This window comes from Rhinoraja longicauda, chromosome 5 (genome assembly GCF_053455715.1).
Source record: "Rhinoraja longicauda isolate Sanriku21f chromosome 5, sRhiLon1.1, whole genome shotgun sequence".
Taxonomy (NCBI): domain Eukaryota; kingdom Metazoa; phylum Chordata; class Chondrichthyes; order Rajiformes; family Arhynchobatidae; genus Rhinoraja; species Rhinoraja longicauda.
Window position 1 is genome coordinate 55010549 of NC_135957.1, and position 25700 is coordinate 55036248.

Sequence of the window (25700 nt, forward strand, 5' to 3'; positions counted from 1 at the left end):
AAGTTTTTAAAGATGTCAAATGCAGGTTAGAATTGTTGCAGCAAAGGTAATGACATTTGTAAGGTCTCAACACGTTCTTACTTTCGACAACTTCTATATCTTCACTCACTTTTGCCACATTGAAGGTGGAGCTTTGAGTACCCATAGGGGGACCAGCTGTGCAAAAACTCCTCATTGGACAGGTGTAACTGTGCCCATTTCAGGTCTATTCAGGTTCTTCCCACAACTAGTTTTCCTTTCTATAAAGGCCTTCATCTAGTTCCTCCACTTTCTCTGCCACTACTGAATCCATTCTGACTTTTAACACCAGTGCCTATAATTTTTTTTCATTGCTACCCCTCCCCAACAGCGAAGGGGCTCCACCACTCTGCAAATACTGTTTTTTAAACAATGATTCTTACTTTGACATTGGTCTGCATTCTCATCCCCCCCCCCCCCCCCCCCCCCGATTCTTTCTTTCCACGTATTGCCTGTCTGCAACTTAAAACAGACTGGTCTTCTTACTTTTCCATTTTTGATGTGTACTTGACTGAAACATTGACTCTCGTTCTCCAATGATGTTGCCCGACTAGCATTTATTGCTTTTATGAGCAGCTTTACCTTTTTGCAGGGTCCTACGGGCTTCAGGTGTCAACCACTGTTTCCACATGTCAGCGACAGCACAATAAACTTCACTCATATTAACAGGAAGCTGGTCCTAACAAAAAGAGAAGATAATTTTTGTTAAAATACAGATGAACTTATAAAGTGTACTTTCAAAGCATCTACGGGGGAATTAGTGGAATTAGATCCAATAGCAATATTCAAGCAACATTTAAGGTGGCACAGCTGGTTGTGCTGCTATTGCACCGTGCCAGAGATCTGGGTTCGATCCTGACCTTGTTACCTCCTAATCTTGTCTGTGTGGAGTGTGCACGCTCCCCTTGTGGATCTTTCCTCGTGGATATCCTCCGGGTGCTCCAGTATCCCAAAGACATGCAGATTTGTCTGTTAACTGGCCTCCATAAAATTGCCCCTAATGTGCAGGGACAGAATGAGAAAATGGGGATAACATTGAGTGTGAATGAGCGATCAAAGGCCAATGATCCTGTTTCCATGCTGTTTGTCCAAAACTATAAACAAAACTATAAACTATAAATCTTGACAGACAGTGAAGAAAGCTAATGGCATGTTGGCCTTCATAATGAGAGGATTTGAGTATATGAGCAAAGAGGTCCTTCTGCAGTTGTACAGGGCCCTAGAGTATTGTGTGCAGTTTGGTCTCTTAATTTGAGGAAGGGCATTCGTGCTATTGAGGGAGTGCAGCGTAGGTTCACGAGGTTAGTTCCCGGGATGGCACGACTGTCATATGATGAAAGATTTGAAAGACTTGGCTTGTATGCACTGGAATTTAGAAGGATGAGTGGGGATCTTATAGAAACATAAAATTATATGTTTATATACGATTATATGATTGGACATGCGAGATGCAGGAAACATGTTCCCGATTTTGGGGGAGTCCAGAACCAGGGGCCACAGTTTAAGAATAAGGGGTAGGCCATTTAGAACTGAGATGAGGAAAATCTTTTTCATCCAGAGTTGTGAATTTGTGGAATTCTCTACCTCAGAAGGCAGTGGAGGCTGACTCACTGGATGCATTCAAAAGAGAGTTAGATCGAGCTCTTAGTGCTAGCGAAATCAAGGGATATGGGGAGAAGGCAGAAACAGGGTACTGATTGTGGATGATCATAATGAATGGCGGTGCTGGCTTGAAGGGCCGAATGGCCTACTCCTGCACTTATTTTCAATGTATCTATGTAATAAATAGGGAATTGAGAGGCATAGAACACATGCAACAGATGTCAAGCTTAAATTTGCAGCAATGAGGGCAAAGGGTCTATTTCCGATCTATGCTCTATGACCAACTTCCCGATCGACACTGATGTTAGGCTAGACTTTTTATTTGAATATTCACCTTGCAATATTTACCATATTACAACTGTAGTTGCAATAATTGTCACAGAAAAGTCTTGGTAACAATTTATAGTCATGGAGCAAGACAACACAAACAGGCCTTTTGAATCACCAAGTCTCTGCCAACGATCAAGATTTGCACCACCCCTTGTTTAATCCTCTCCACGTTTCTATCCACTCGCCTACTTACTAATAGCAATTTCTAGTGCTCAATTAACCTTACAACAAGCACATCTTCAGGATGTGGGAGAAGAAACTCAGTTGGTTGCAGGGAACATGTGCAAATTCCATAAGGACACCACCAGAGATTAGGATTGAACCCAGGTTGGTGAAGTGGTGAAACACTTTGACTCAGCACCACCGTGCCACCTATTATTGGTTATTTTATCAGTACTCCTAAAAACAACTTTTGGGCACATTGTCAAGAATGGCCTGTTCCTATGCTGATGTGCTCTATATTCTTAAGATATGGCAATAAAATTAACATTCTTTAAAGTTTGTCAATCACAAATAATAAATTATTTGTATTTTGCTGACTTGGAATAAAATTAAAAAGATGAATTAAAAGTGTTTGTTCCCCCCTTACTCTTAATGCTGTTGTTCTGGCAGATTTGGGGTAATGACAAATGTCAAATATGAACCATCTGCTTAAATTGCTTTGATTAATTTTGCCAAAACAAAAGGGCTTGTGAAAACGTTCAAGGGAACATATCAACAAAAAGTGCACATGCTTATGCAAAGTACTAAGTGATATAAACACCATGATATTTCATTGTAAATGTATATTTTATCATTACCTGTGGCCAAAAGTCATGGTTTCCCAGAGCAGGAAAAACTTGTAGATCTTTGAAGTGGTCCTGAATAGTCTGTGTCATATTATGGAGGATGTCAAGCACGATCTTTGTAGAGAGTTTCTCAACTGGTACATGGGGAGGACTATCACTGCATTAAAAGAAAAAACACTATTTATAAACAGCTAAGGAAAACGCTGACACCAATTACTTTGCTATTATTTGTATTTGTAATAATATGTATGAAAATAATTAACATTTGCTCTGCACTGATCTGTCTAGGAAGACCATGATTGCAAACAAAAACTGGAAACAGAAAAGTATCCAATGGTATAAAAGCTTCTCACCATCCAAACACATTTCTCAGTGGGACTCACTTCATGTGGACAGAAGTGATCATGTAATTAGGGGGTGAATATAACCAGATGGTGGTATCTGATGAATGTGCCCAAGAACAAAATAGTGATAGACAAACAGCATAACATTTGTGGATGTATAGTGCATGACGTGGAGGAATTTCATGTGGTGGTGTTGCTATAAATCTGCTAAACCTGTTCTTCTAGGGTAAAGTCACAAGCACAAGAAATCTTCTGAAAGAAACCTTGGTAATTGCAGCTGTCATTATGTTGAAGATATGCTCGACAGCCATGGTGCTGGTGGAAGAAATTAGTTTTCAGAGTGAGGTTTGATGTAAGTGAGGTTTTATGTAACATTAATGCTTACCCAGTCCATATCACAAAGGAGGGTTGAACTTCGGCATCTTTCATGAATTTAAAAGCAGAGTGAATAAGATTATATGGTGAATCACACATATAGTCTCCATAAGGTCCTGCATGCTTTGCTGGAAAACCCAATGATGAAAAGCAAACTTTGGTCGGATCAGCTGACAAGTGATAGGTCGGATCCAAATGCAAGTCAGTCACATGCCAGAATTCTCCTAGTAGAAAACAAAAGGCAAAAAATGCTTACCACACTAATCTCTGTGTTACTTAAGTTCTAATCAATCTTTGATAAGTCAAGCTAGAAATCCATTTCAAATGTAAGTTTTCTGAAGGATGCCTACTGACGTTGGCCTCAAAAATTGATCTTTTGGAAATGCCATTGTCAATGTCTTGACAAACATATACACCTGACAATCAGGATCAACTTGATTTCTAAATAAGGAGGAAGTGGCAGCTGTTGAGAACTGCTGGTAGATTGTTCTGGAAGGTTAGAGCACATGAAATCAAGAGAGAGAGCTGATTAGATAGAAAATTGGCTTCATGGAAGGAAGCAGAGGGTGATGGTGGAAGGTTGTTTTTCGGACTGGAGGCCTGTGACTAGTCGTGTGCCTCAGGGTTCAGCGCTGGGCCCATTGCGGTTTGTCATCTGTATCAATGATTTGGATGAAAATGTACATGGCATGATTAGTAAGTTTGCAGATAACACATATGTGGGTGGTATTGTAGATAGTGAAGAAGGTTGACAGAAATTGCAGCAGTATCTTAATAGGTTGGGCAGGTGGGCGGAGGAGTGGTTGATGTAATTTAACACAAAAAATGGGCAGGACCTACATAGTGAATGAGAGGGCTCTGGGGATTGTTGTAGAGCAGAGGGATCTAGGATATAGTTCCTTGAAAGTGGCATTGCAGGTAGATAGGATGGTCAAAGGCTTTTGGCACTTCACCCGTCAAAGTATTGAGTATGGAAGTTGAGGGGTCATGTTGCAATTATAGAAGACATTGAAGAGGCCACATTTAGAGCACTGTGATAGACAATAGACACAGGAGTAGGCCATTCGGCCCTTCGAGCCAGCACCATCATTCAATGTGATCATGGCTGATCATTCTCAATCAGTACCTTGTTCCTGCCTTCTCCCCATACCCCCCGACTCCACTATCCTTAAGAGCTCTATCCAGCTCTCTCTCTTGAAAGCATTCAGAGAATTGGCCTCCACTGCCTTCTGAGGCAGAGAATTGCACAGATTTACAACTATGACTGAAAAGGTTTTTCCTCATCTCCGTTCTAAATGGCCTACCCCTTATTCTTAAACTGTGGCCCCTGGTTCTGGACCCCCCCCCCCAACATTGGGAACATGTTTCCTGCCTCTAACGTGTCCAACCCCTTAATAATCTTATATGTTTCAATAAGATCCCCTCCCATCCTTCTAAATTCCAGTGTATCCAAGCCTAGTCGCTCCAGTCTTTCAACATACAACAGTCCCGACCATTCTGGGAATTAACCTAGTGAACCTACGCTGCACGCCCTCAATAGCAAGAATATCCTTCCTCAAATTTGGAGACCAAAACTGCACACAGTACTCCAGGTGCGGTCTCACCAGGGCCCTGTACAACTGCAGAAGGACCTCTTTGCTCCTATACTCAACTCCTCTTGTTATGAAGGCCAACATTCCATTGGCTTTCTTCGCTGCCTGCTATACCTTCATGCTTCCTTTCAGTGACTGATGCACTAGGACACCCAGATCTCGTTGTACATCCCCTTTTCCTAACTTGACACCATTCGGATAATAATCTGCCTTCCTATTCTTACCACCAAAGTGGATAACCTCACATTTATCCACATTAAACTGCATCTGCCCACTCACACAACCTGTCCAAGTCACCCTGCAACCTCGTAGCATCTTCCTCACAGCTCACACTACCACCCAGCTTTGTGTCATCTGCAAATTTGCTAATGTTACTTTTAATCCCTTCATCTAAGTCATTAATATATATTGTAAATAGCTGCGGTCCCAGCACTGAGCCTTGCGGTACCCCACTAGTCACTGCCTGCCATTCTGAAAGAGACCCATTTATCCCCACTCTTTGCTTTCTGTCAACCAATTTTCTATCCACGTCAGTACCCTGCCCCCAATACCATGTGCTCTAATTTTGCCCACTAATCTCTTATGTGGGACCTTGTCGAAGGCTTTCTGAAAGTCAAGGTACACTACATCCACCGGCTCTCCCCTGTCCATTTTCCTAGTTACATCCTCAAAAAATTCCAGAAGGTTAGTCAAGCATGATTTCCCCTTCGTAAATCCATGCTGACTCGGAACGAACCTGTTACTGCTATCCAAATGCTCTGCAATTTCGTCTTTTATAATTGACTCCAGCATCTTCCCCACCACCGATGTCAGACTAACTGGTCTATAATTTCCTGTTTTCTCTCTCCCTCCTTTCTTAAAAAGTGTGATAACATTAGCTACCCTCCAATACACAGGAACTGATCCTGAATCTATAGAACATTGGAAAATAATCACCAATGCGTCCACGATTTCTAGAGCCACCTCCTTAAGTACCCTGGGATGCAGACCATCAAGCCCTGGGGATTATTCAGCCTTCAGTCCCATCAGTCTACCCAACACCATTTCCTGCCTAATGTGAATTTCCTTCAGTTCCTCCGTCACCCTATGATCTCTGGCCACTAGAACATTTGGGAGATTGTTTGTATCTTCCTTAGTGAAGACAGGTTCAACTCGTCTGCCATTTCCTTGTTCCCCATAATAAATTCCCCTGCTTCTGTCTTCAAGGGACCCACAATTGCCTTAACTATTTTTTTCCTCTTCACATACCTAAAGAAACTTTTACTATCTTCCTTTATATTATTGGCTAGCTTACCTTCGTGCCTCATCTTTTCTCCCCGTATTGCCTTTTTAGTTATCTTCTGTTGCTCTTTAAAATAGTCCCAATCCTCTGGCTTCCTGCTCTTCTTTGCTATGATATACTTCTTCTCTTTTATTTTTATGCTGTTCTTGACTTTCCTTGTCAGCCATGGGTGCCTCTTACTCCCCTTAGAATCTTTCCTCCTCTTTGGAATGAATTGATCCTGCAACTACAGCATTATTCCCAGGAATACCTGCCATTGCTATTCCATCGTCTTCCCAGCTAGTGCCTCCTTCCAGTCAAATCTGGCCAGCTCCTGCCTCATGCCTGTGTAATCCCCTTTGCTATACTGTAATACTGACACTTCCGATTTCCCCTTCTCCCTCTCAATTTGTAGATTAAAACAGCATATTATGATTACTGTCTCCTAATGGCTCTGATCAATGGATGATCAATTTGGGCACCAGGTTACAGGAAAGATGTTGGCATGTTGGAAAAGGTACAGAGAATATTTACGAGGATATTGTCAGGACCCAAGGACCTGAGTTTTTGGGAGTGGTTGAGCAGCCTAGGACTCTATTCGTTGGAGCGCAGGAGGATAAGGGGTGACCTTATAGAAATGTACGAAATCATAAGGGGAATAGATGAGGTAAACACGCAGAGTCTCTTTCCCAGAAAATGAGAATCGAGAACCAGAGGAAATGGGTTTAAGGCGAGGAGGGAAAGATTTATTAGGAATCTGATGGGTAATTTTTTTTAAAATAAAGGGCGATGGGTTTATGGTTCAAGCCGTCAGAAGAGGTAGTTGAGGTAGGTACTATCGCAGCATTTAAGAAACGTTTAGAAAGGTACATGGATAGGATAGGTTTACAGGGATATGGGCCAAATGCAAGCAGGTGAGACTAGTGTAGATGGAACATGTTGGTCAGTGTGGGCAAGTTAGGATGATGGGCCAGTTTCTACGCTATATGACTATGAGTCTATAGAGTGATATAGCGTGGAAACAGGCCCTTCGGCCCAACTCCCACACCACCCAACATGTCACAGATACACTAGTCCCACCTTCCTGTGTTTGGCCCATATCTCTCCAAACCTGTCCTATCCATGTACCTGTCTAACTATTTCTTAAATGTTGGGATAGTCCCTACCTTAACGATCTCTGTCATCTCATTACATACACCTACCAACCTTTGTGTGAAAAGGTTACCCCTCAGATTCCTATTCAATCTTTTCCCCTTTACCTTAAACCTATGTTCTCTGGTGCTTTATTCACCTACTCTGGGCAAGAGTCTCTGTGCATCTACCCGATCTATTCCCCTCATGATTTTACACACAAGATCACTCCTCATCCTTCTGTGCTCCAAGGAATAGAGTCCCAGCCTACTCAACCTCTCCCTATAGCCCAGACTCTCGAGTCCTGGCAACATTCTCGGAAATCTTCTCTGTACCCTTTCCAACTTGACAACATCTTTCCTATACATGGTGCCTATGACAAATTATAACATCAAAATACCCGAGCAAAATGAATGCTACACAATGCGAATCAGAGTTTATTCATTTGCACGTCATCACAGAAATTAACAAAAGGAAAAGTGCAAAGTTTAAAATTTCATGCAAGGCACACCAGATAGGACCCCAAAGGACACAAAGTGCTGGAGTACTTGCAAATTTCCCTGGTGTGGGACGAATAAAGGAATATATTATTATTATATTAGTAACTCAGCGGGTCAGGCAGCATCTCTGGAGAACATGGATAGGTGACGAAGAAGGGTCTCGACCCAAAACATCACACATTCACATTCTCCAGAGATGCTGTCTGACCTGCTGAGTCACTCCAGCATTGTTCTCTTTCGTGTGTTAACCAGCATCTGCAGTTATTTGTTTCCATATAAGACCCAGCTAGCTGTACTGCTTGAGTGAATGGAGAGGGGCTGAAGTAACTTTCGCTCAAATCTAACAGGTCAAGATAATCATCACAGAAAAACTACATTGAGTGTTTTATTTTTTTTTAAGCTATCCAAAGCTATCCCAGTCCTGTACTGACCTTTCTGTCCTCAGCTTCCTCTATTGCCAGAATGAAGCCAAATGCAAATTAGAGGAATACCTCATACTCCGCCTAGGTAGCTTACAACCCAACAGAATTAAAATTGAATTCTCAAATTTCACATACCTAACCTCAAACCCATCCACTTTTTCCACATCTCCTCCCTGTGTCCCACCAGGAATTCTGCCCTCTCTCTTTCTATCCCTCCTATGTTCCTTCCTCTGGATTCATAATTTGAACTTCCATCCTTATCTCACACCTTTTGCATTTTCATAATTTTGTCCAACCATCTGCCTATCAAAAACTTTAATCTACATGCACTTATAACTCCCCAGGCTTTGTCCTGCCCCTCATCCTTTCCAGTTCTCTTCCTCTTCCCCCTCCCCCATACTATTATCAGTCTGAAGGAACTGACCCAAAACATCTTCTATCTATGTTTTCCAGAGATGTTGCCTGACACACTAAGTTACTCCACACATTTTCACCTTTTTTTGTTGAGTGGGAAGGGACATGTTGAGGAGGGACTGTTCTCTACAGAAAGCAGAAGCAAGCACAGGTGGGAAGATATTACTGGCAGGCGGAATCACATTGAATCAAGTTGACAGAATCAAGGAAACTTTATTCACTGTTTGTTGTTTATCTCCCAGGTCTGTATAATTAATATCGCTGTCAGGGTTCATTGGTATTTTTACAGAACACTGATGCTTAATCGAAAACTTGTTTGTAGAATATGTTTCATACCCATTCACTTGGGTCTTTTTAAACGCCCCAACTGCAAAGATGTCCTCCTTCAACTTGGAGGTCAGTGCATTTATCACATTGAATGCATTGATGAAAGGTCTCAACCTGAAACATCGACTGCCCATTTCCCTCCAAAGATGCTCCACAAGTCCTCCAGCAGCTTGCCTTTTTTTTTGCTTCAGGTTCCAGCAGCTGCAGTCTCTTGTACCTCCATGTTATATTACTATCTATATCATGTTATATCAGAAACACACACATATCTATATTAGAAACAGAAGTAGGCCACGTGGTCCCTGGAGCTGCTCTGCCATTTATTAAATTCATGACTACTCGAACTCTAACCTCACCTCCGCATTCGTACCTACCATCCATAACCTTTCATCTCTTTACTTGTCAAGAATGTCTCCACTTCTGCCATAACATTACAATTCTCTGTTTCCACCACCCTTTGAGGAGGAGCATTCCAAAGACTCTCAAAAGTTGAGAAAATAAAGTTTACGCTTTCTCTACCTTAAATGTTGTTAAACAATGAATGCTCAATTTAGATTCTCCTGCAAGAGAAAAGACCCATCAGTATTTAACTTGTTTCAATCAATTCCTCTCTCGCTCTTGTGGACAGAAGCCGTTTCTCCAGCTTTTCCCTATAACACAACCTGCCCATTAGATGACATACCAATCCAAACTATTCCCAGCACATTTACATTCTTCCTTAAACATGACCAACATTATACACAACATTATACACAACACTCTAGGTATAGTCTCACCAATGCCTTATACAAAGGACAAACAAATCCCCCTCACAATAAATGATAAGGTTCTGTTAGCTTTCCTAATTACTTTCTATGCTTGCTTACAAGCATTTGCAAATCATGTATCAAGACATCTAGATCTCACATTCTACAATCTCTCACCATTTAGATAATATGTTTTTAATCTTTCTGCTAAAATAGGCAATTTTGGTCAAGGTTTCTCTCTTGCATCTACTCCAACAATCACACTGTTGTCCAAGTAGAATCATTTCAAGCTGTGACCCACAGCATTGCAATGCTGCAGGGAAACATTACAGGAAACTGATATACTTCAGTTACGCAGCAGGATTGTCACGCAGTGTGAAACTTCAAGGTCATCAAAAAAGCTGATTTTGCTGTGACAAGCATACATAATTAGAATTAGGGGAAACTGCAAATTTAGCAAATTGCAAAAACGAGAATAAATAAGCCATGCAATTCAGTCTTTTTTCAGCCTACTATTGTCCATTTGTCAGTTACTAGCTCTTCCCAAATGGGAATTAATAATTTTATCTATATTCTGTCTTTAACTATTTCTAACTGATATGCACCCGTAAATGTCTAAGCAATAACTGAAATGGTATAATTGTAACCTGTTTTTCTATGTTTTCAATGGAAGTTTGCAATTGTTAACATGACCTCATTCCATCACCAATAGATGTTATTTCATGAACTTCCAAAGAAACATATTTTTGTTCAAAATGAAGAGTTTGGTCTGATGGTCACCTTCATTCTTTACCCCACCTATTAAAAAAGTTTCCGTTTACTCTGTTGAAGCCAAAGTGATCAATAGGCTGCAAAATTAAAGTAGTTCACAATACAAACCGTGCTTACAGCTTATGTTACTATTATAGTTCTTTATTAGCAATACCCATTATAAAAGAAAACTTACTTCACTAGAGGTAATTCTCTTCATCATGTCGGTGCCAACTTAATCCCACTTTCCAGCTGTAGGTTCATACCACTTCAGGTCTCGACTCTTAAAGTGCACATCCCAGTAATGTGGTACTGTGATGATGGCTTGTGTGTCTGCCACTCATTCAAGCAGTGAGTTGCCAACCTCCTATACTCAATGGGTGAAGGAACCTTTCCTCTTCTCCCCTTGGATCCTTCTACTGATTACCTTAAATCCATGTCCCCTCGTTTTTTTCAAACTTTTGGCCTAGAGCATCGTTTGTACCGTCCTTCCTGTTTGTATCGTACTTCCTATTTTACCTAGTACTTGTGACTTTAGGCAACAAAATTTGCTATAAAAAACAAGAGGTTGTCTTTATCTGACACCCTTTTGTCTTGTTTTCACATCTAGCCACTGTCACTTACTCCACCCATTAGCCAATCACCCCCCACCCATCTCCTGTATCATTTGCCAGGCTTTGTCCTGCCCCCTTCTCTCTTCTCCAGTTATCACCTCCCTCCTCAAGGGTCCCAACCCAAAATGCCATTCACACATTCCTCCATAGAGGCTGCCTGGTCTGCTGAGTTCATCCAGTACTTTGTGTAATGCTCTAAAAACCAGCATCTGCAGTTCCTAGTGTTTCTAAGTCTCTCTTCAGGCGTTTCAAAGAAAATAACTCTAGTCTATTGAATCGTTCCTATTGCTACAATATTTCAGTCCTGGCAACATCCTCAAATCTCTTCCGTATCTTTTGTTGTAGGATCACACCCTTCCTGTATTGCAGTGACCAGAACTGGACATAGTCCACAAACTGCAGCCTTACTGGTGATGCATACATCTCTCTCCTCTTACATTCTGTGCCTTCATTAATAATGCCGAACATTCTTCTAACACCCTTACTAACCGTCCCTACTACTTGAAAGGATCTGTGGAGATGCATTCCCTTGGCTCCACCACACACAGTTTATCATTTTTCCATATACTGCTTTAACTGGTCGCACCTCCTCAGAAGCATTCCCTCACACTTTGCAGAGTTAAGTTTCATTTTTCACTTTCTGCCAACTCACTACACCACCAATCACTTCCCAAATTCTTCCTACTTACAGTCAACAAATCACAACCAATTCTTATATCCACTCCTCATAATCATCAAACCTATCAAAAAAGGCATGACTGTGCTGACAACCAAGCACCCATACTAATGTGTAGGCAGGAACTGCAGATGCTGGTTTAAACCGAAGATATAGACACAAAAAACTGGAGTAACTCAGCTGGTCAGCAGCCTCTTTGGAGAAAAGGAATAGGTGACATTTTGGGTCGAGACCCTTCTTCTAATGGAGAATTTCCCTTTCACCTGACTCTCCGTCTGAAGAAGGGTCTCGACCCAAAACGTCACCTATTCCTTTTCTCCAGACATACTGAGTTACTCCAGTTTTGTGTCTACCTATTACACTAATGTAATTTTCCCTCCTAAATACAAATGTTGCTCTTGAAACATACAACAGTTTTTTGTTTTAATCATGGTTTTCAAAGCATTCTATGCCGCTATTAACTGCATAACAATTCTTGTTTTCCCCAAGATGATTCATCTTCAGAACCTAACAGAATCTTTTCATAGTCATTTTAGCAAACTCTTTATATTTTAAAAAAATCGTGAAAATCATCTCTAATTTTTGCTTCAAACATGTTTGGCCTGAGCACTTCATCACAACAACATTATCGCAAGCCTAGTGCCAATAGTGCCTCTACACCTTTCATGGCTCATAATCAATATATTGCCCAGGTTTTGATCACTCACTTACGTTTGGCACTTTAAACATAAAAGAGGTTGATAGCCTGTAAAATTTGCAGTTAAAGGAAGGTCCAGACGAGGTTTACAAGAATGATTCCAGGAATGAGTGGGTTAGCATATGATGAGTGTTTGACAGCACTGGGCCTCTACTCACAGGAGTTTAGACGGTTGAGGGGGGACCTCATTGAAACTTACAGAATAATGAAAGGTATAGAGTGGATGTGGAAAGGATGTTTCCAATGGTGGGAGAGTCTAGGACTAGAGATCATAGCCTCAGAATTAAAGGGTGCTCTTTTACAAAGAGGAGGAACTTCTTTATCAGAGGGTAATCTGTGGTAGTTAATTGCCACAGAGGGCAGTGGAGGCCAAGAAAGTGTATATTTTAAAGGTAGATATAGACAAATTTTTGATTATAACAAGTGTCAAGAGTTATGGGGAGAAGGCAGGAAAATAGGACTAGGAGGCAGAGATCAGCCATGATTGAATGGCGTAGACCCGACGGGCTGAATGGCCTAATTCTACTCCCACAATTTAGACAATAGGTGCAGGAGTAGGCCATTCGGCCCTTCGAGCCAGCACCGCCATTCAATGTGATCATGGCTGATCATTCCCAATCAGTACCCCGTTCCTGCCTTCTCCTCATACCCCCTGACTCCACTATCCTTAAGAGCTCTATCTAGCTCTCTCTTGAAAGCACTCAGAGAAATGGCCTCCTCCGCCTTCTGAGGCAGAGAATTCCACAGCTTTACAACTCTCTGACTGAAAAAGTCTTTCCTCATCTCCGTTCTAAATGGCCTACCCCTTATTCTTGAACAGTGGCCCCTGGTTCTGGACTCCCCCAGGGAACATGTTTCCTGCCTCTAACGTGTCCAACCCCTTAATAATCTTATATACAAGCCTAGTCGATCCAGTCTTTCAACATACGACAGTCCTGCCATTCCGGGAATTAACCCAGTAAACCTAAGCTGCACGCCCTCAATAGCAAGAATATCCTTCCTCAAATTTGGAGACCAAAGCTGCACACAGTACTCCAGGTGCAGTCTCACCTGGGCTCTGTACAATTTGTGAACTTGTGAATATATATGCGAGTGTGTGACTGTTAAGGAACACATTAATGTTAATATAAGAATTCACACTTTTCAAAGGAATGTTCCCCAAACATTGAAGTAAATTTGAGACACAAAATGCAGATGCTGGAATCTTGAGTAAAAAATGTTGAAGGAATTCAGCAGGTTCCAAATTTGCCAAGAGTGGTTACGTCCATCACAGCCCCCCTCCGATCTGGACACTGACAAGCAGGCTGCTTTCTGCTTCCATGGAAATGGTGAACTGACACCCAGTAGAGAAAAACAAAATGTTGGAAGTTGAGGATGGACAAGTTGGGTTGGGACCCTTCTTCAGGCTACTTGAAGTAAATGTTACGCTTTCACTATCTGGTTTTATGAAGTCAATTTTTCATGTATTTTTACTTTTATTTTGGTTATTTACTCTACCATTCAATTTAAAGTGGGAAAAAATCTTATTCTCCTAATACCTCTTCAAAGCAACCAGTTCATCAGTGTCAAACTTGATGGTCTGTCATTGGATATGTATTTTGTACAGAATCTAAAAGGCTATGCCGCTGTGTGCTCATTAGCATATTTTAAATCTTGTTGGTTCAACAAGGTTCTCTTTCTTCCTCCAAGTTATATTTGTGGCCCACCCTCTTTCACAAAGGGAACCAAGACCTGCAACATTGCAATGTTGGCATTGGGGGAGGGGTCATAAGTGATAGGAGCAGAATTAGGTCATTCGGCCCATCGTCTACTCCGCTATTCAATCATGGCTGATCTATCTCTCCCTCCTAACTCCATTCACCTTCCTTCTCCCCATAACCCCTGACACCTATACTAATCAAGAATCTATCTATCTCTGCTTTAAATATATCCACTGATGGTGTACCAGGTTGCACGTGATACATAATAAACCAAAGTAGAACATTCTCTGTGTGTAATATTTCCTGTCCCTCCAGAGAATAGGATATGTTAAAAGGTAAAGATCAAGAGGACCGTAAGGTAATCCTGCCACTTTATAAATCATTGGTGCAGCGAATTTAGAAGTGTCCATATATGATTCAAACAACCCAAAATATAGAAATGTTGAATATGGCATACAGTGAGATGATAGATTAGAGCAGTCAAAAGAATTGTGCATATGGATTAAAACCAGTTATATAAATTGAATTAATTATCACAAGACAAGAGAGACACAATTTTCTGGGTCTAAGGTTGTAAAAAGGTCTAGATAGTGAAGCCAGGACATTAGAATCTTATAATATGATCTGTAAAATTAATCTTAGAAACCACCAACCCTTCAAAAGTCTATGAAACATTCTCCCTTGTGATAATGAAGTAGGCCCATTGCATGTATGTACAAAAAAAATAATCACTTTTTTTAGGAAAATATAATTTTAGACAACTACTTGGAATGGGTAAGTAATCTTAGACCCTTCCAAAACCAATGTATTTTCCTCTCTGCCGTATTTGCGACTGGTCTAAGAGTAGAAACTGACGATGCTGGAATTTGTTGTAAACAACTTAATGTTTACGCGGTTCAGTAATAATAATGAAAACTTGAGAGACCTTGGTAGTTTATGCGTCCATTAATTCCGGTTTTTAAATCGCCACCACAATAAACGATCCTTAATTTCGTGGAAACCCCTGCGTTATCTTCACACTGATCTATATGTAATTTTGCTCCCGCAATTACTTCCCAATTATCCATTTAATGTTTTTGCACGATCAGAAACTAAGCACTTTCTTTCCAAGGTACTCAGTCGCTAATAAAGCAAACTACAGCGTATAACTTTTACCCAAACACAACCTTATGGCGCCGATATACCTAAATTAACTTGTCGTCGGTAATACTTTACCAAAACAAATGTGACATTCCTTTTCTTAACATTAAAGGTATTTATATCACAAAATGCTGGAGTAACTCAGCAGCTCAGGAGAGAAGGAATGGGTGACGTTTCGGGTCGAGACCCTGAGTTACTCCAGCATTTTGTGAATAAATACCTTCGATTTGTACCAGCATCTGCATTTATTTTCTTACACTTCCTTTTCTTAAGATTGCATTCCCCTAATTTCAGAGCAATATTTTAGGGTGGAGACATGAAGGCAGTATGATTTTAACCCCAAAACAAGTAAACACTTCTGCCACACCTTTGGATCTCAGTCACCCGGCGAGAGCAACTTTTCACTCCGCTTACCTGTGACCCTGACCCTTGTCGGTGCGGCGGCAGACGCCACTAAATCTGCGGCGAGCAGCCACAATCCGCAAACAAGCCACAGCTGCACAGATGCCCCACCGACTTCCATCGCTGCCCGGCCGACTGCAGGAACCTCCGCGCAGCCGCAGCGCGCAGCCGCAGCGCGCGCCAGCACGTGACCAGCGCGGATCCGGGCCGCGTTCTGATCGGGTCAAGCGCTCAGTCCTCCTCACACTCAGTGACTCAATACTGGGGACACACTGTTATAAACCACCAGAAAATAGCCAACTTCGCGTCAATGTAACCCCTGCAGCTTAATCCCTTTGAAATATTATCACACGGTACAGATTTTATTATGCACTCTGAAATCAACTTGATAATTTGCTGTTCCCTTGCTATTCCTTTTAATGTGCATATACACCAGAGGAGCAGAATTAGGCCATTCGGACTATCGAGTCTACTCACTGTTGAATTTGGCTGATTCATTTATGTAAAGAACTGTTCTAATTCTGAAATTGGAATTTGAACTCGGATTTGTTCCAAATTCATTTCAAGTAAACTGGAACTGGCGAGATTTAGGTATGAATGCTCTGTTTTTTTTAACTTTTTACTGTTCTGCATTTCAACTCTCTTGTTTTAAGTACTTTATTTTTTCGTTTTGGGGATGTATAAGAAAAAACACTTTACAACGAAAATGACAATTTAAAATTACGACATTTCCTTTAGAAATGCACTAAATTGGACCATAGATCTCTTATTAAAAGTGAAAAATAGTCGATTTCCTTCGAGGTTGCCGAGGTAACAACTAAGCTCTCCCGATACGATGCCGATATTGTGCCACCGTGAACTGGCACAATAAATCTGCATGCGAGATGAGATGAAGAAATTACACAAGTGAAGTGGATTTTTTTTCCACACATGCGATTGGAAAACTAGTCATGGGAGGTATATTTGATCTTCCACGATGCTTTACAGAATATTTGGAACAATTTGTCTTTGAAAATCTATTTTGACTTTGCATGACTGTTCAACGTGTTTAAAAGATCGAGCTGAAAATGTTAATTAATCTCCAAAGCATGAATACGATTGTTCTGCTATTGCGGAATAATAGCCTCTCGTGACTCTCTTGTTACAATTGATATTTATTAAATATGCCACTTTGTTGTCTTTAGAACGACAGGAAGCGGCTGAAGTTTAATCTCCCAATGTATTTAAGCGCTTTAGAGTCTATACCTTTAGAAAGGAACTAAATAACTTTTTTTCTGTAAATTGAATCCGTGCGCAGAGATCGAACATTGGTGATAACACGAAAAGGCAAATAGTTTGCACAAAAGTGTTAGCATAAGAAACCACAACCGCCAGTTCCAGAGCAACATGTTTATTGACCGCTTCAATTTCTTCATTCTTCTACGACCAAATTCCATTTTATAAAAAATAAAAACGTGGATAAGTGATGTACAGGTATTAAAAATGCTAGTCTGTTAATTTTGTTTTTACAACATAAAAACAGTATTTCGTATCTTGTTACAAAAGAGGTTCTCAGATTGGCTCTTCACTGGAAATCCAGGCAAGTCACAGTACAGTCAGAGGAAGAACCGCTCCAGATTTCAAATACTGTCATGTCCAATAAACTGGACACGATTGCTCTGACAGTTCTTCGCGTGGAACGCTATGCCTTTTCGTAGGTACGAACCGCAACAATATCATCAAATGTTAGAGTCTGTTAAAACACAAGTATAATTTAACTTAAGCCATTCACACCAAAAGAATAATGCAATAGCAATACAATTGCAGGTTAACGTACCATGATCATTTTGCCATCCTTGATCTCCCTGGCAAAACTAGTTTCCTTTCCATCCCATTTCTGGACGTGAACAAGTTTATCACCTTCCAAAGTTATCGTTGTCTGTTGACAAGTAAAATACGAATTATCGTTCTGCAAAGGTACTTAATTGCAATAAACAAGAAACCGGGCATCATTTGTCAACAATTGCGTTTGACCACGTAGCTATAAATATTTAAATCCAGTTTCGCGAGTAACGACAATGTACTACTTTCGAAAAGCAATGTTTGAAACAAATCTCTGCCTGCTCCCGCCGCGACTCCAAATCGGGAGGTAGAACAGAAAAGAAGTCTTATTCATCAGCTCAATTATCCACATCGCCTGAATCTATTACTGAAGCGCACAATGGGCAATGACAATCACTGCACTTACTTTGCAGACCCGGTCGTCCGCTGTAGTTTCGTCGAACTCTTCTCCTAGTTTGAAAGTGATTTCGGTGTTTTTAAAGGTGCTCAGCGTCTTCACCGCCACAGTATCATCCTCTTTGCTGATGACAATAGTCGGTTTGGTCACATTCCCGACTTGTCGAGTAGCGAAACTCACACCTGCCAAAATATAGATATTGCACCAATTTCCACTCTCCATTCAAAGCGAGCGAATGAAACAGACTAACTATTTGCTGCTTTGCCTTGAATGAACACGGCAGGAATTATTTACACTGAAGAACATCAAGCATGCCTATAACTTAGCTTCCTCGTAAAATATTGATCTCTGTCGTTGTTTAACATAAAACGTTTATTTCAAGCATATATTTCCGTCTGGACTGCCAGATTTAAGGTTTAATTATTCGCAGGAATGCCGACATGCAGTGCGCTGCTTACCCAAAGCTTTCATGTATGCATCGAAATTCTCGCTTTCAATGAGCTTCCAGGTTCCAACGAAAGCATCGACCATGGTGCCGGTACCGAAGATTGGGGAAAGTGAAAGAAGCGACTTCGGGTGGAGAACTAACCTTAAAATTGTAACTGGCGGTCCCGTAGACTGCAAAATAAAGCCAGTGGTCCGGCTCGGCGCGACACCCCCTAAATACACAACCGCGGCGAGGAGGAGTCACGGGCGGAGCATGACAAATAACGGATGAGGTCAATTGCAACCCGACCACTGCGAGCGAACAACCAGAAAGTATTAGAAGCAACTCAAGAAAATAAAGCGATAACAAAGATCACTTCGAAAGAACTATAAGAAAACACTTCGAAAGAACTAAACACTCGAAGTACAGAGGCTGTGATTAAAACGTGGAATGCTCTATTCATTACAGCGTTTCTTCACATTAACACATTCTATTTCCATAATATTGTATTCTATATTTCACAACCCGATTGCTTAGAAAATAAAACAGACGTTTCAACTTTATCAAGAAAAGTCTCCATCCATTCGCATTGTATTTAAGTTAACGTGAGTAAATCTCAAATCAGAAGATTTCCTATGCCAAGGTTTCTTTCCTATTTAAATTGTACTAACATGTATAAGAGTGGGGATTTTTCTGGATCTGACCGTTTAGTTCCCAATGAGTTTTAATGCCATTTACATACAAATCGGATTTGTTTTCCAAATAAATATTTTAGAAGGCGTTTTCTTTCAATCATCAAATAGTTATAGACGGCGTTACATATTTGCTGACGATGGAATCCGGTTGGTTGTGTCCAAAGTGATATTTTTAATGTAACTAATTAATTACAGCAAATTGCGATGAATCGGAGATAGAAATGAACTATGCATAGAAATGAAATGAGTAAATACGTGCTCACGATATCTGTGGCGGCGAAAGCGACGCCTGGTGTTCGGTTTAGAGATAACAACACGGTCGAAGGAATGGTAGTGCGAAACAAAGATATCTTTGGTGTGAAATGCTAGTGGTTGGTTATTTAAATTGTTTTTAAAGGGCACAAAGTGCTGGAGTAACTCAGCGGGTCAGGCAGCATCGCTGGAGAACATGCTGATGACGTTTCGTGTCGGGAGCCTTCTTCAGATCTGCAGTATTTTGTTTACATGCTACCATGTAAATGTTTGTTCATCATCCAAGTGCACCTACGCAAATGTCATAAAACGGAATTGGTCGAATCTCCGTACGTTTGGCCAGCCCCCATTGGTTAAGCACTGATTGCATACGCAATCGCAGCTGCATACGTTACTGTCTGGCTGCGTGGACTACATATGAAGCTTCTGGAAACCATCTCAGACAAGCACATGGTGAGCTTCATCATGGAGATGCTGAGCAACTGCAGCTACCGGCTACACACCAGCAACGGCCAATGCAGCAGGGTGAGGAAACTCAAGAACGGTGTCCCACAGGGCTCTGTGCTGGCACCAATGCTGTTCAACATCTACATCCATGACCTGCCTGCAACCCAGTCAAAGAAGTATGGCTATGCTGATGACCTGGCCATTTTACTCAGTAAGCCATCCTGGGAAGCTGCAGAAGAGGGCCTCTCTGAAGACATGAACATCTTGTCTTCATATTTGAGGAACTGGCGTCTTAAGCTCAGTACAGGTCAGACAACATCCTCAATGTTCCATCTTAACAACAGGGAAGTGACTCGCGAGATGAGAGTCATGGTGGATAACGCCCGGTTAGAGTCCCAGCCCGTCCCCACGTACCTCAGAGTGAAGCTCGACAGAACGCTGTCATCCAAACAACACCTGGAAGGTGCCAAGGCAAAGATAAGCGCCCGTGCCGCACTGATACGCCGCCTAGCCGGCACCACATGGGGAGCCACGACGAAGACACTGCGCATGTCCACAGTGGCCCTGGTGTTCTCAGCCGCTGAGTACTGCGCCCCGGTCTGGTGCCGTAGCCCTCACGCTAAGAAGCTGGATGCTGCCCTCAACAGCACCCTACGGACTGTCTCCAGATGCCTACGAGCTACCCCAGTAAACCAACTGCCCGTCCTTGCCGGCATCGCCCCGGCCAACATCAGACGAGAAGCAGCCACGCTGGCCCTTTCTCGAAAGGCACAGACTAGTGATTTCCACCTTCTCCATCAGATCGTCACAGAGACACCATAACATGTGCGCCTCAAGTCACGGCACCCCTTTGCCATGCAAGCCCACGAGCTGCTCTGTACCAACACCGGTTGACACTTCCAAGGCCACCTGGGTCAAGACGAGATGGAGAGACCAGTGGAAGTTAGCGGAACCATCTAGGCTACACCGCTACATCGGTGAACCCATGGACATCCCTGGCCAGGACCTGCCCCGAAAGCAGTGGATAACCCTCAATCGCTTGAGGACAGGCGTCGGACACTATGGAGTAGCGATGAAGAGGTGGGGCCTCGTGGACAGTGCCTCCTGCGAGTGTGGGGACCCAACACAGACAGTGGAGCACATAGTCACCAGTTGCCCCAAATACCGGCCACCGAATGGTGAATGAGGTCTGATTGACCTGGACGATGACATGTTGGCCTGGCTCGCCTCAACGGAGCTGCAGGTCTAAAAGACATACGACAGAAGTAGAAGAGGCACTGATTCAGTTTTATTCTTACATCAAGTTTGCATGAAAGTGGTATCTACGTTTAAAATGTAGAAACAATGAACTGCAGATGTTGGACACATGGGTGGACGATAGATGGACATTTAAATAAAATGCAGATGTTATCTGAAGTAAACACAGAAAATGCTGGAAACACAACAGTTACTGAGGCATTGCGGAAAGAAAAATGAGTTAATGTTTCTTATCGAAGACCACTGGGAAAGTGAGAAAACAAGTTAGTTCTCAGATAATAGCCTAGGTCAGGATCGAGCTCGGGGATGTGTGCACGTGGGGGGGATAAGACAAATCGAATATCTATGATAGGATGTAGCCTGACTTGCCATGGGAATAAGGCAAAATTAAGTGATTGAGTTGATAGATTATTCAGGACAATTGGAGAGTGAGAATTCGAACAAATGACCATAAATGTGAATTTAGAGTAAGTGAGACACTAGTTAAGTAACATAATATTGTGAGATGCAGAGCCCCAGGATGTGCTCCGTAGTTCAGCCTGTGGTAATAAAGAGAGAAAAAACTGAGCTAACTTCAGAGACAGACTGGTCAGTTCCGATACAGACAGAGAAATGTTTACGAAAAAACTGCAGGTGCTGCTTTAAATCGAAGGTAGACACAAATTGCTGGGGTAACTCAGCGGGACAAGCAGCATTTCTGGAGAGAAGGAATGGGTGACGTTATGAGTGAAGCCTGAAGAAGGGTCTCGACCCAAAACGTCACCCATTCCTTCTCTCCAGAGATGCTGCTTCAGACTGAAGAAAGGTCTCGACCCTAAACGTCACCCATTCTCTCCAGAGATGCTGTTTGTCCCGCTGAGTTACTCCAGCATTTTGTGTCTACCAGAGAAATGTTTAGTTTAGATTTACAGTGTGGAAGCAGGCCCTTCGGCCCATCAAGTTCGTGCAGACCAGAAATCTCCACAAACTAACATTATCCTATACACACACTAGGGATGATTTACAATTATACCAAGCCAATTAACCTACAGGCCTGTACTTCTTTGAAGTGTGGGAGGAAACCGGCGATCCCGGGAAAAACCCACGCAGGTCACGGGGAAAGTGTACAAACTCCATACAGACAAGCACCCATGGTCAGCATCGAACCCGGGTCTCCGGTGCTGTAACCAGCAACTCTGCCACTGTACTGCCAACACCAAATATGTTGTCTCATGTTATAGAATTCCATGTTGTGATGGGGAGGGTGTGATGAGTTCACATGGATGATGAGGTGCTGTTCCTTCAGCTAACATTGTGCCTATTATTACAGTGGGATGGAGAATTAAAGAGGCAGGCAACTGAAAGCTTAGGGTTATGGAGGAGACCATATTATGAACACCCAGTGAAGTATATTAGATTAGAAGTACAAGTAATTCACTTCTTCATCCAGTAGGACTCTTTGAGTTATTGGATCATTCCTTTGTTCATGTTCTCATTTTCTAACCATCCTCATTGTATAGGCTTCTTCTAACTACCTCGTTAATTAATTGACAAGAGGACCTCATTTATAATGTATCACTGCGGCAAACCTGATCTCAGTGCATCAGAGATATTTCCTTTGATCTAACATTTTGGTAGAGCAACTGCCTCACGGTGCCACACCTTGGGTGCAGTATGTCTGGGGATGAATTGTTCTCTATGATTGGATGGATTTCCTCAGGTCTGCTTTCCTCCCACATCCCCAAAATGTGTTGGTTTGTAGGATAATAGACCTCTGTAAAATTGTATTTAATGTGTAGGGAGTGGGTGAGAACTCAACTGAATGGGCAATTAATGGTGGGACACAAAGGCTGGAGTAACTCAGAAGGTCAGGCAGCATCTCTTGAGAACATGAATAGGTGACGTTTCGGGTCTTGAATTGAATTGAATATATTTTATTAGCCAAGTATGTATACATACAAGGAATTTGCCTCGGTGCTTTGCTTGCAAGTAACAACACAATACACAGTAGACAATTAAGAATAAAGCATTATAATTTAAATATGTGAGGAATGAAATAAAATACCAGAGGAAAATGAGGCTACAAACTTTTGGCTGTTGCGTAGCTACTGCTCATGGAAAAAAAGTTGTTTTCATGTCTGGCTGTGGTGGCTTTGACAGTCCGGAGTCACCTTCCAGAGGGAAATGCTTCAGAGTTTGTGGCCAGGGTGAGAAGGGTCAGAGATGATCTTACCCATTCGCTTCCTGGCCCTTGCAGTGTACAGTTCATCAATGGGCAGAAGGTTGCAGCCAACAACTTTTGCGACTGATCGAACGTTGCACGGTAGCGCAGCGGTAGAGTTGCTGCTTTACAGTGAATGCAGCGCCGGAGACTCAGGTTCGATCCTGACTACGGATGCTGCACTGTAAGGAGTTTGTACGTTCTCCCCGTGACCTGCGTGGGTTTTCTCCGAGATCTTCGGTTTCCTCCCACACTCCAAAGACGTACAGGTATGTAGGTTAATTGGCTGGGTAAATGTTAAAAAAAATTGTCCCTAGTGGGTGTAGGATAGTGCTAATGTACGGGGATCACTGGGCGGCACAGACTTGGAGGGCCGAAAAGGCCTGTTTCCGGCTGTATATATATGATATGATGATATGATATGATGCGCTGCAGCCTCCGGATGTCATGCTTGGTGGCTGAGCCAAACTAGACCATGATGGAGAAGGTGAGGACAGACTTTATGTCGGCAGTATAAAACTAGACCATCATTGCCTGCGGCAGATTGTGTTTTCTCAGCTGCCGCAGGAAGTACATCCTCTGTTAGTCCTTTTTGACTGTGGAGTCGATGGTGGCCTCCCATTTTAGGACCCTGGAGATGATGGTTCCAAGGAACTTAAATGACTCCACAGATGTGACAGTGGTGTTGTTGATGGTGAGTGGGGGGAGAAGAGGAGGAGCTCTCCTAAAGTCTACAATCAGTTCCACTGTCTTAAGAGCATTGAGCTCCAGGTTGTTGCGATGGCACCAGGACGCCAGATGTGTCATTTTCTGTCTGTAGGCAGATTCCTCCCTATCCTGCATCAGTCCAATTAGGGTTGTGTCATCCGCAAACTTGAGAAGCTTGACAGAGGAGTCTGTGGAGGTGCAGTCGTTGATGTAGAGAGAGTAGAGGGGAGAGTACGCAGCCTTGCGGTGCTCCTATGCTGAGGGTCTGCGCGTCCGAGATGTGCTTTCCCAGCCTCACATGCTGCTTCCTCTCTGTCAGGAAGTTGATGATCCACTGACAGAGGGGTGCAGGCACAGTCAACTGGGAGAGTTTGAAGTGTAGTAGCTCTGGCACAATGGTGTTGAATGCAGAGCTAAAATCCACAAACAAAATCCTTGCATAGGAGCATGAAATGCAGGCCTAGGTTGACTGCATCATCCACAGATCTATTTGCCTGGTATGCAAATTGCCGGGGGTCCAGCAGGGGGTTTGTGATATTTTTCAGGTGGGCCAGCACAAGTCTTTCAAGGGTCTTCATGATTACAGAGGTCAGTACGACAGGCCTGTAGTCATTAAGACCAATAATCCTTGGCTGTTTGGGTACGGGAACAATGGTGGAGACTTTGAAACAGGCAGGGACAGTGCAGGTTGAAAATGTCTGTGTAGACTGGTGCCAGAGCATGAGGGTAGAGGGGGAAACATTGTCTGGTCCTGGAGGTTTCAGGCTTTTCTATCTCCTGAAATGCTTTTTCACCTCCTCAATTGTTTTGTTAGTGATGGATTCACTGATCTGATGGATTCAGACTGATTCCTGATCTGCTGAGTTGCTCCAGGACTTTGTATCCCTTTTGTGTCTGTTCCTTGTTTCTACTAATTAATGACTGGCATGTACTTAGTGGGCTGAAGGGCTTGTTTTCATGTTGTAGCTCTAAAACTAAAACAAAATTCCCCAACCCATTCTCTCTGCAAATTAAAAACAATTGTTTTCTCTCCTTCCCTGGAGAGCCCATTGCAGATTTACGGCATCTTCAGTTGTTTTGATTAAACTGGCTGGCAACCAGAAGCTTGAGATTGTTCCTTGAGCAGGGCTTTTCCTTTACTGTTGGATTCTGTCACGTCTCTTCTGGGAATGCCAATCTTGAAGAAATTCTGGTCTTCAATGGGATGGAAAAAAATCTAATTATATATAACTTACACATAAATGTAACAAGACATTGAAAAGAAATAGTCTGTGGAAAAAAAACAAGACAATAGTGAAAAACACAATCAGAAATTGTCCATGTTAGTGCAAGAGCTGGTCTGTTGTCCGCTGGATTACCAGTACTGAGGTAGAATTATGGTTGTATAGGTCTGTTCAAGTAACTGATGTTTGTGTAAAAGTAGCTGGTAATAAAGTAGATAGTTCCTGAACGAGGTGATGTGAGATTTCAGACTTCAGTACCTCATGCCAAATGGAGGCAGTGAGAAGAGGGCACGACCCAAATCCTTCCTGTGGCTGTGTGGGCTTCTCCTGGGTGCTCTGGTTTCCTCCAACATCCCAAAGATGTGTTGGTTAATTGGCCATTCTAAATAACCCTTAGTATGTCGATGAATGGAGAAATTGATGTGATAGGTTAATTGACCATTC

At 42.3% G+C, this 25700-nt stretch overlaps 2 protein-coding genes across 3 annotated transcripts in view; both read right to left on the reverse strand.

Moving 5' to 3' along the window:
- Positions 1-15971, reverse strand: part of smpdl3a (sphingomyelin phosphodiesterase acid like 3A) — a 32498-nt gene extending 16527 nt beyond the window's left edge. The window contains exons 1-4 of one of the 2 annotated variants that reach the window (XM_078399587.1): positions 15842-15971; positions 3468-3681; positions 2751-2895; positions 601-697 (exon numbers count right to left, since the gene is read on the reverse strand). In XM_078399587.1, coding sequence (XP_078255713.1) covers positions 601-697; positions 2751-2895; positions 3468-3681; positions 15842-15950 — 565 coding nt within the window. In that variant the 5' untranslated portion in view covers positions 15951-15971. Of the gene's footprint in view, positions 1-600; positions 698-2750; positions 2896-3467; positions 3682-10796; positions 11067-15841 lie in introns of those variants that run through there. The other variant, XM_078399589.1, reaches the window with a different exon arrangement.
- Positions 15972-17203: 1232 nt separating this feature from the next.
- Positions 17204-18687, reverse strand: fabp7b (fatty acid binding protein 7, brain, b). Its single transcript, XM_078399590.1, has 4 exons — positions 18506-18687; positions 18057-18229; positions 17646-17747; positions 17204-17561 (listed from the first exon to the last, which is right to left on the reverse strand). Exons 1-4 carry the CDS (start codon positions 18576-18578, stop codon positions 17511-17513), a joined length of 399 nt encoding a protein of 132 aa, XP_078255716.1. The 5' UTR covers positions 18579-18687; the 3' UTR covers positions 17204-17510.
- Positions 18688-25700: the final 7013 nt, after the last annotated feature.